At 35.5% G+C, this 12,160-nt stretch overlaps 1 protein-coding gene across 4 annotated transcripts in view; it reads left to right on the forward strand.

The window, feature by feature from the left end:
- The window catches only part of LOC125669249 (transmembrane protein 185A-like), a 30,997-nt gene that overhangs the window by 14,768 nt on the left and 4,069 nt on the right, over positions 1-12,160 (forward strand). For 3 of the 4 annotated variants that reach the window (XM_048903700.2, XM_056141522.1, XM_056141525.1), the window contains one exon: positions 1,357-5,848. In XM_048903700.2, coding sequence (XP_048759657.1) covers positions 1,357-1,562 — 206 coding nt within the window. In that variant the 3' untranslated portion in view covers positions 1,563-5,848. Of the gene's footprint in view, positions 1-1,356; positions 5,849-12,160 lie in introns of those variants that run through there. The other variant, XR_008796170.1, reaches the window with a different exon arrangement.

Raw genomic sequence — 12,160 nt, forward strand, 5'->3', positions numbered from 1 at the left:
AGTGTCAATTACTCTCCTAGGTTTATAAAGCAAAGTATGAACCTATGTCAGAAGTTCACAGATGTGGCTATATTAGTACTGTGTCGTGTTGAAATTGGTGATGAGCAATATTATACATTTATTGCATGATAGTGAGGTCAATATGAAGATCTATTTACCCAAGAAAAATGAAATGCCCAAGGGGAATCTGATTTTTCTTGGGTGACTAGATCTTCATACCTCCTGCACATTCAATAGATTCACTATACTGAGACAAAGCAAGGCTACAGAAATGTAAAAAAAAAAATCCTGGATATGCTTATAAAAGTAGTTGAGCTCACCCTAATGGTAACACCGTCAACATATTAGAATGTACAAGTAATGAAATACAGTAATGTAATGACCATTTCTTATGTTTCCTCTCTCCCAGAATGATGATTTCTTATATCTGGTCTGTGTATCAACCAAAATAAGATGATTAAGGTGGCTCACTACACCCTGAAATAGTTTCTCAAATCAGTATTTAATCATAAAAAGATATGATGATATATAAAAAGAATATAGGTCAAAAAGGCAGAAAATATGCAAATTTGGATAAAAACGTGATTTGCAAAAAAATTATTTTAGTACCTACGAACAAAAGACTCTGGCGGATTTGAACTCGAGATCTGTGGTTCACCAGCCCAATGCTTTAATCACTGAGCTATGATGATAGACAATTGAATCGATCGATACAAATAATTTCACAAAACAATTTTAAAAATCGTCATCTTGTGACATAGTGTCAGAGTATAAGCTTTAGTGAAGTGAGCTACCTTAAACAGTGTACATGTATCAGAAACGTGTAATCTCACCCCTAGTGTAAGTAAATATCAGAAACTTGTAATCTCACCCCTAGTGTAAGTAAATATCAAAAACTTGTAATCTCACCCCTAGTGTAAGTAAATTTCTTTTGTGCCTTATGAGGTATGATAAATCACTAACGGGAAATGACTTGGACATATTACGGCGTCATACTAAACCACACAGATGGGAACACAATGATTCGTTGCAGGGCAAATTTGACGGTCGCGTGTTTTTTTCTCGACCAACCAGATGCACTTTCACTAGTGGTTATTTACATGAGGTGTAATAAACAAGGGTTTTTCCATGTTGCTATATTTAGGAAAATGATGCCGCTCAGTAGAGAGAACATTTTCAGTTTTATATTTGATAATTATATAGATTACTTTTTTTTTCAGGGTGGTTTGGAATAAAAATATTTCCAGTTATATTCTACAATTACATATATAGATTACTCTTTTTTTTCAGGGTGGTTTGGAATGAAAACATTTCCAGTTTTATATTAGATAATTATATAGATCTCTTTCTTTTCAGGGTGGTTTGGAATGAGGAAGGACTTTTGTCTGTTTGTTTTAGGAGTGTGTCCATTCCTCCAAGAATATGGCAATATCTCCTACTCCCTCCACAAAAATCGTCAGAATCAGGAGCCCGCTACAAACACAGACTACATAAAAAAATATAAACCTCCAGATCATTCTAAAGTTGTTGTCCCGGTTATATCTATAGAAACGCCAGACTGACCTTCAAAACTCTGCAGATCACATCGATATAGAGAGGTGGACTGACCTCCAAAACTCTGCAGATCACATCTATATAGAGAGAGGGCGAATTCTGCTGATCACATCTATGTAGAGAGGTGGACTGACATCCAGATCCAAACTTTTGGAGCTAATTTTTTTCAGGTACTGGACTGACTTTCCAGATCCTGTAATCCATAGATACATGGGACATAACTGAATTCTGGGTACATACGGGTACTACATAAAATGTAAGAATGAATGTTGTTAAGTATGTATTTGCATTCTTGTTCTTTTAATTGTCATTGAGGATTTTGTAGGGTAAACCAATTAACCTTGTAGACTGAAAGAATGTTTTCAGAGTTATTTAGCTCACCTGAGCCAAAGGGCTCAAGTGAGCTTTTCTGATCAAAATTTGTTCGTTGTCTGTCGTCGGCGTTGTAAACTTTTCACATTTTTATCTTCTTCTCCAGAACCACTGGATGAATTTCAACCAAACTTGGCACAAAGCATCCTTAGGTGAAGGATTTTCAAATTTATTCAAATGAAGGACCATGCCCCTTCAAAAGGGAGATAATCACAAAAAAGCAAAATGAGGGTAGAGTAATTTAAAAATCTTCTTAAGAACCACTGGGCCAGAGGAGCTGACATTTACAAGAAAGCTTCCTGACATGGTGCAGATTCAAGTTTGTTCAAATCATGGCTCCCGGGGTTAGGTTGGGGACACAATAGGGGATCAAAGTTTTACATAGAAATTTAGGGGAAATCTTTAAAAATCTTCTTCTCAAGAACCAATGAGCCAGAAGAGCTGACATTTACATGAAAGCTTCCTGATAAGTGCAGATTGAAGTTTGTTCAAATCATGGCCCCCAGGGGTAGGTTGGGGCCACAATAGGGGATCAAAGTTTCAGGGATCGAAATTAACTTTTTTCACTACTAGCAAATTTTAGCTGGTGGATTATTTTTTCAACTAGCAAAATTGAGCTTTTACTGGCATTTTTCAATTGATTGCTGTTTTACAGGAATTTAAGAAAACAAGCATGTATCTGTATCAAAATATAGGGTTGTGCGGCGAACTCGTTGTCCAGAGATCTACCACCTATTTACAACATCATGTGGTTTGAAATCTTGAAGACTGTTCGCACCAATTCAAACTATATGTTCAAAACTTTTGGAAATTTCATCTAAAAAATTCTAGTTGAAAAAAAAACCCCGCAAACTCTAAAGTGTTTGACTGTAGACTACAGAAGGATGCCGCGTGAAGCGGTGCCACTAACACTTTCATGTGTTGTTTTATGTTAACACGGACGAGATCAACATGCTTGCTATTTAAATCAGACGTCTCTGAGACGCCCGAAGTGTGCATGAAGTAGGCCATCTTCGACATCACTGACTGAGATGACCTTGGCCTTAGTTATTTATTCGATCCACGTTTACTTTTTCAATACTTGTATATTCATTCCGTAAAGAGTTTCTATGCACAAGACAAAATTATTGTAAACTTCAAAGTACAGCCAATAAACCAAGGAAATCCGGAAAAAAGATTCTTTTTTCACTTGCAGAAAGTTGCAATCACTTGTGATTTTTCACTCACAATTTCAATTTTTAACTCGCATTTAGCGAGTATTTCCCCTTAATTTCGTTGCCTGAAGTTTTACATGGGAATAAATGGAGAAAATCATTAAAAATCTTCTTCTCAAGAACTAATGGGCCAGATGAGCTGAGATTTACATGCAAGCTTTCTGAGATAGAACAGATTCATGTTTGTTCAAATCATGGCCATCGGGGGTAGGTTGGGGCCACAATAGGGGATCAAAGTTTTACATACAAATATATAGGGAAAATCTTTAAAAATCTTCTTCTCAAGAACCATTGGGCCAAAGAAGTTTACATTTACATGAAAGCTTTCTGACATAGTGCAGATTCAAGTTTGTAAAAACATGGCCTCCAGGGGTAGGTTGGGGTCACAATAGGGACTAATGTTTTACATGCAAATATATATGGAAAGTCTTCAGATATGGGCCAAGGTAACTCAGGTGAGCGATGTGGCCCATGGACTCTTGTTTTTATACGCCCGACTTCGACGGGACGTATTATGGTATGGCGTTGGGCAGGATACAAACCCAACCGCACGCTACAGGATATTACAACTTGGTGTATTTGATCATCATGATGAGAGGAAGATGGCATAATGCCTATTGTTTTTCAAGGTCAAAGTCATAGTATTTCTTATTAGGAAAACCTTGTAGGAAGGATACAAACCCAACTGTAAGCTCCAGAATATTGCAACTTGGTACATTTGATCACCATGATGAGAGAAAGATGCCTATTGTTTTTCAAGGTTTAGAAGTCAAAGGTCAAGGTCGTAGTATTACTTGGTAGAAAAACCTTGTAGGCCGGATACAAAAGGACCAGCAAGCTCCAGGATATTGCAACTTGGTACATTTGATCACCATGATAAGAGGAAAATGCTTATTGTTTTTCAAGGTTATAAGTCAAAGGTCAAGGTCGCAGTATCACTTAGTTGGAAAACCTTGTAGGCAGGATACAAACTGAACTGTAAGCTCCAGGATATTGAAACTTGTTACATTTGATTACCACGATGAGAGGAAGATGCCTATTATTTTTCAACGTCAAAGTATCACTTAGAAAACCTTGTAGGCAGTATACAAACCGAACTGTTGGGGCTAGCACTATTAAACTTCGTACACATACACTTTATGCCAAGTGGAGGATGCCTATTGTTTCTTAAGGTCAAAGGTCAAGGTTGTAGTAGCAGGATGCAGACTAATTCGTTGGGGCAAGGACCATTAAACTTGGGACACATACATCTTATGCCAAGTGAAAATATTACATAGAGAGTAAATAATTTGTCTTGTTTTCTTTTATGCAAATAAAGTACCCCGATGATTGCTGATACTACTTGAAAGCCAGTTCTACAAATCATGGTGTAAGAAAAATGCCCTATATTAGCTTTTCACGGGCGTATTATGTACCGTTGGCGGTACTCTTGTTTAATATTTCCATAAAGATGAAAATTAGGAGAAGCATGCCGCCAAAGCCTTTTGTCATTTTTAACCAATGTACCTCATATTCAGTATTTAAGTGGACAATAGTCAGTAGAATTCACTAAGATTTTGAGGTCATATAGATTAAATCAAAGATAAGAAAAGAAGTTCAAGATAATATGGCATGTCAAACATCGCTATATTTAATCTTTTCCATTTGTATTGTATAATTTTTTAATTATATTGTATATTTTCCATTTTGTATTGTTACATATATTTTCCATTTGTATTGTATAATTTTCCATTTTTATTCTATATTTTCCATTTGTGTTGTATATTTTTAGGTGACCTATTGCAATTGGTTGTCGTCCGTTAACAATTGAATATCTTTAACTTTTTCCTAATAACTACCATTCCAATTCTTTTCAAATTTGGTATGAAGCATCATTGGGGCAAGGGAGACATAAATTGTAAATTTCAGGACTCCAGCACCCCTGGGGCCCTAGGGGCAGGACAAAAACTGCCCAATTTTAAAAAAAATCTTCTTCTCAAGAACCACACACGTGTAAGAAAAACTAAATGCAGAGTGATCTAGAGCATGAAAGCCTCTACCAAAATTGTAAATTTCATGATCCCTGGGGTAGAGGTTCTGACCCCAGGGTGGGGCCAAACTTGGTATATAGTGTTTATGTGTAAAACACTTAAATGACATCTTCTTTAGTGCTATTAATACTAAATTGAAACTAAATAGATATTTAGAAAGAACAGGTAGTCCTTTACCTAAATTGTAAATTTGATGATCCCAGGGTTTTAGTATCGGGTGGGGCCAAAATAGTGTTATTAAATATGTGAACAATAGACATTTTTAACTTCTTGATAACTATCATTCCAATTCTTTTCAAATTTGGTATGAAATATATTTGGAACAAGGGAAACATAAATTGTAAATTTCAGGATTCCAACACCCCTGGGGCCTTAAAGGCAGGGCAAAAACTGCCCAAAATAGACCAATTTTCAAAAATATTCTTCTCAAGAACTGCACACATGTAAGAAAAACTAAATGCATAGTGATGTAAAGCAGGAAAGCCTCTACAAAACTTGTAAATTTCATGATCGCCGGGGTAGGAGTTCTGACCCCAGGGCAGGGCCAAACTTTGTATATAGTGTTTATGTGTAAAACACTTAAATAACATCTTCTTTAGTGCTATTAATACTAAATTGAAACTAAATGGATAGAGCAGGTAGTCTTTTACCAAAATTGTAAAATTTTATGATCCCCAGAGTCAATCTGATTAAAATCAGATCCTCGATCCGCTCCTTTATTTCTTTTGATTTGTCGCTTCAGCGACAAATCAAAAGAAATAAAGGAGCGGATCGAGGATCTGATTTTAATCAGATTGCCCCAGAGTAAGGGTTCTGGCCCCAGGTTGGGGCCAAACTTAGTATATAGTATTTATATGTGTAAGTTTGCTAATACTGTATAAAATCTAAATACATATTTAGGAATTGAGCAGAAAAGGATGTACAAAAATGGTGAATTTCACAACCCAGGGTTATGACTTTAGGATGGGTCCAAATTAGTCATATCTTTTGATTGATTGATTCTGCTTAACGTCTCGCTTGAGAATTTTTCACTCATATGAAGACGTCACCAAGACCGGTGAAGGGCTGTTTTAATGTTAATACACCTATTATTAATTTAAAGCCTTTCATCAATGTATGCACTTTTGAGGGTAGTAAAGTGTTAAGAACACATCTTGTTTTATATTGTTGCTAAACATTAGAATTTAGGTTAGATATTCAGAACAGGAATTTGTTTTCTAGATTTCATAGCCAGTGGGAGTAGTACCGTATATATACTTTTTCACTGGTATTTAGGTGACCGATAAGGCCTGTGAGCCTCTTATTTCATTTGTATTGTATAATTTCCATTTGTATTGTAAAATTTTTCATTTCTATTGTATCCAAGGGGTTGTTTATTTTGATTTATTATGAAGGATTCCATTGGTCAAGTTTTAGCTTGTATCGTGTTGAATTTGAAACCACAAGATAAACTGGTCCCCTATTTCCGTGCAGGACTAGTTAAACACAAGGTCGATAATCGAGGGAAAGTTCAGTAAAATCTACATACATGTATAGGTAAACAGTAGTTATAAAAAAGAAATAGCCTGTGGCTTGATAATTGAACCATGATTTAAACCAATGGAATCCTTTGTAACAAACCAAAAGAAACAATCTCTTGGATACAATACAAATGAAAAAAAATAATGCAGATGGAAAATATACAATACAAATATAAAATTATACAACATAAATGTAAAGTTATACAATACAAATGGAAAAGGTAAAATATTGCAACATTTGACATGCCACAAGATGATATGATTACTTGATTATTGTTCAGTCTGCAGACATCATACAGTAAAACATGCTTATAATGAATGCACTTACAACAAATTCACACTTAGTGTGAAGTGGTATTTATTCCCTTATGACATTTGAATTGGATATAACAAAGTTGGGTTATAATATAATGTTTTTTGCTGGCTCTGGAGATTTGCTATAACCATGTTTTACTGTATTTGGTACAAAGTTTAGTTAAAGTAAAGACACTTAGATATATTTGAGGAAGAGCACTATGTCAAAGGCCAAGATCACAGCAGTTATTAATGACATAGTCTTACAGTTACAATGCAGGTCTCTTTTTTTTCTCTCCTCGAGATGGACACGTGTGTAGTCATTGTAGATTGTGTTAAGTGTTTTTGACATTCTTACTAATCATTTCAGTTTTTAAGTTTGATTGTGATTATATTAGGTTTTACTTTTGAGAAAAATTAGAGATTTATCATGATGGCAATTTACATGATTTGGAGGTTTTTATACAGTGTATATTTCCATGGACATTTATTTTTTGACCCTATTTTGTGTTGATATCAGCTGTTTTACCTATATCCATGTATTTGTTGGTGTCAGCTGAATCACATCAAAGTTTTTTGTTAAAACAGCGAATTTCTAACATGGTCAATGATATGGTTATACAATATGTATTTCATTTGAAATTTTAGTAGAGAATCAGATCAGAATTTGTAATTACATTATCTATTTGACTATGTGCTCAAAAGGTGCTTATAATTATAAAATGTATCTTCAATAACACTTTGCAACTTTATAATCAGTTGAACATTTTTTAAATTAGTGCTAGGTGTGTGCATTTTTGTAATGTGTAAATATGATGGCCAATTACATGTATAAAGTCAGCTGAAGCACTGCGATGCCTTGGGTCTGATATTTATGACTACGGAGCTACAAAACGGCAGCTCAGCGTGGAACACACACCGTGTCAGAAGTGACTGAAGATCAAAGGAACCCCTGCTTCATCTTACAGTCATGTTGAATTTTATTTGCATAATGAATATTGATTTCCGATGGTTTGCTCAAGATTAAATTTATATATGTATGTGCTCAAATTTAAAATGAGCATTGCATTTTAGCAATATACTTGAACTAAAAAATAAATATGTTGTAGTCACATGTTTTGAATTTAATTTTTACACCATTATATTGATATATTTTTGCATTATGCCAGACTTTGAGATCCATTATTCCTTCATGTAATTTACCCCACTCCTGAAGGTCCATTATACCCTGTAATTTTCCCCCACTTCTTAAGTTCTATCATTCCTTGCAATTTGCCCCACTCCTAGTCTATTTTTCCTGTAATTTGCCCGACTCCTTAAGGAGGAATGCTACCCCAGAGAAATTTGATATGGTAGAGAAGTGGAGGACATGGACAATATTTTGAAATCAAAAAGTTTCAAAAAGTAGTTTTTAGTAGATAGCAATCTTAAACAAGAGGCCCATGGGCCACATCGCTCACCTGGGTCCATATCAGAAGACTTTCCATATATATTTGCATGTAAAACTGTATTATTATGGCCCCAACCTACCCCTGGAGGCCATGGTTTTTGCAAACTTGAATCTACACTATGTCAGAAAGCTTTCATGTAAATGTGAACTTCTTTGGCCCAATGGTTCTTGAGAAGATTATCTATATATTTGTATGTAAAGCTTTGACACACACCCCCCTTTGTGGCCCCATTCTACCCCCAGGGGCCATGATTTGAACAAACTTGAATCGGCACTATGCCAGAAAGCTTTTATGTAAATATCAGCTTTCCTGGCTCAGTGGTTCTTGAGAAGAAGATTTTTCCTATATATTTGTATGTAAAACTTTGATCCCCTATTGTGGCCCCATCCTACCCCAGGGGGCCATGATTTTAACAAACTTAACTCTTCACTATATCAGGAAGATTTCATGTAAATCTCGGCTTTTCTGGCTCTGTGGTTCTTGAGAAGAAGATTTTTCCTATATATTTGTATGTAAAACTTTGATCCCCCTTGTGGCCCCATCCTACCCCCGGGGGCCATGATTTTAACAAACTTGAATCTGCATTAAATCAGGAAGCTTTCATATAAATCTCAGCTTTTCTGGCTCAGTGGTTCTTGAGAGGAAGATTTTCCCTATATATTTGTATGTAAAACTTTGATCCCCCTTGTGGCCCCATCCGACCCCCGGGGGCCGTCATTTTAACAAACTTGAATCTGCACTATGTCAGAAAGCTTTCATGTAAATATCAGCTTTTCTGGCTCAGTAGTTCTTGGGAAGATGATTTTTAAAGATTTTTCCTATATATTTGTATGCAAAACTTTGATCCCCTATTGTGGCCCCATCCGACCCCCGGGGGCCATGATTTTAACAATTTAGAATCTGCACTATATCAGGAAGCTTTCATTTAAATCTCAGCTTTTCTGGCTCAGTGGTTCTTGAGAAGATTTTTCCTATATATTTATGTAAAACTTTGATCCCCTATTGTGGCCCCATCCAACCCCCGGGGGCCATGATTTTAAGAATTTAGAATCTGCATTACCTAATAAAGCTCATCTATAAATTTCATCTTTTCTGGCCCTGTGGTTCTTGAGAAGATTTTTTAATGACCCTACTGTATTTTTACCTTTTCTTGATTATCTCCCCTTGGAAGGTGGCCTGCCCCTTTATTTGAACAGTTTAGAATTCCCTTTACCTAAGGATGCTTTGTGCCAATTTTGGTTGAAATTGGCCCAGTGGTTTTTGAGAAGAAGTCAAAAATGTTAAAAGTTTACAGACGGACAGACGCCGGGTGATCAGAAAAGCTCACTTGAGCTTTTAGCTCAGGTGAGCTAGAAAAAAAAGAATTAAAACCCGTGCTTGACTCTACAGTACAGCAGTTGACGTACTAACCTACTGAGCCACTCTGCTATACAATTTAATCTGAAAGGAATATATTAATATTGCTGAAATCAACATTTTCATCCACATTTCAAAATGAAGTCAGTCCAGCCATTATAACAATGTAGAGCAACTCCTTAAGTTCTGTTATTCCACAATGGTGGCTACTGCAAATCCTGATCAACATTTTGTTGCATTACCTTTACAAAATCACCGTTTCAACCCATGTGAAGGAGAGGGGCTATTTTTTTTAATGTTTATTAATGGTTATTTCCATGCTGTCAAACATTCATTTTACTGACAAAAATAGCAGCAAAATTTTACCAATCTTTGAAAAGCGAGGATCCTCATGAAATACTTGTATATACGAGATTGACGATAAACTGTCATGTGTCATTGGCGATGTCTAATACTCCTGTCAAGCAAGCCAAGTTAAAGTTCTCTTGAAGACAAACACTTTACTCAAAAATTACATTTCTTATTTAACAGATTTATTGCTATTCGATTTTCATATTGTAACATTCATCACTGATCACCGATTCAGCAAATTGACCACTTGCAGACTTTTACTTGAAGACTTGTTCAGAAACATTGTATCAGTTCTGCTCTTTTAAACAATTTGTAGATTAATATACAATTTCAGTAATGTATATGCAAAGTAATATTTCACAGTATATGACAATGTGTCTAAACTATAGCAAAAATACATGTCTATTGTATATAATGAAAGGGTGAAGATAACGAACAGCGATTGATCTCACAACTCCTATAAAGGTGAAGATAACGAACAGTGATCAATATCATAACTCCTATAAAGATGAAGATAACGAACAGTGATCAATATCGTAACTCCTATAAAGGTGAAGATAACGAACAGTGATCAATCTCATAACTCCTATAAAGATGAAGATAACGAACAGTGATCAATCTCATAACTCCTATAGAGGTGAAGATAACGAACAGTGATCAATATCATAACTCCTATAGAGGTGAAGATAACGAACAGCGATCAATCTCATAACTCCTATAAAGATGAAGATAACGAACAGTGATCAATCTCATAACTCCTATAGAGGTGAAGATAACGAACAGTGATCAATATCATAACTCCTATAAAGATGAAGATAATGAACAGTGATCAATCTCATAACTCCTATAGAGGTGAAGATAACGAACAGCGATCAATCTCATAACTCCTATAAAGGTGAAGATAACGAACAGCGATCAATCTCATAACTCCTATAAAGGTGAAGATAACGAACAGTAATCAATATCATAACTCCTATAAAGATGAATAAGATAACGAACAGTGATCAATCTCATAACTCCTATAAAGATGAAGATAATGAACAGTGATCAATCTCATAACTCCTATAAAGGTGAAGATAACGAACAGCGATCAATCTCATAACTCTTATAAAGGTGAAGATAACGAACAGCGATCAATCTCATAACTCCTATAGAGGTGAAGATAACGAACAGTGATCAATATAACTCCTAATAAAGGTGAAGATAACGAACAGTGATCAATCTCACAACTCCTGTAAGGAATACTATAAAATAGAAAGTTGGGCAAACACGGACCCCTGGATATATACCCCAGAGGTGGAGCCAGGTGCCCAAGAGGAGTAAACATCCTGCAGACAATTCACACCTGCCATGAGCCCTATATTTTTAACTGGCAAATGGATTAATCTGTAGTCAAAATTAGTGTGCCAAGAACAGCCCAACAATCAATATGAAACATGTCAGACAGCATTTGACCCAATGATAGGTTGAATTAGCAAACTAGATCGTTAAAACAACCATAGAATTTGTGAAATGCCGACTTTAAATGGTCTGTTGAAGGGGAGCTTTAAACTCCATGGACTTGATGAGGTTCCTAGAAAGTTTCTAAGCACTACTTTACAGCAACAGTGTTCGAAATTGGTTTAAGACTTCGTATAGACCACAGGTCTATGCCAAAACAAAATGGCATAGACCTCATTGAATTGGCATATACTGCAACATTAAAAAAAAAATAACACAAATTTAAAACATTGTTATTTACTTCTAATGTACTTAGAAAACATATTTTCTTTCCATTTTCATAACAATGTACTTTTTTCATTATAACGTTTATCAGACGTCGACTTTTGGGACAACTCTATTGCTTTTTAACCTAGAAAATCAGCGTAGACAATTTGGTCTATCCCAATTACAATTGGCATAGACTAGCTGGTGTCATCTGACATAGACTCGGTCTATGGTTAATTTCGAACACTGCAGCAATTAACAGAGGCACAAGCCAAGAGGTTCAACATGAGCCCATTTCATCTATAGTATTT

This window comes from Ostrea edulis, chromosome 1, assembly GCF_947568905.1.
Source record: "Ostrea edulis chromosome 1, xbOstEdul1.1, whole genome shotgun sequence".
Lineage (NCBI taxonomy): Eukaryota > Metazoa > Mollusca > Bivalvia > Ostreida > Ostreidae > Ostrea > Ostrea edulis.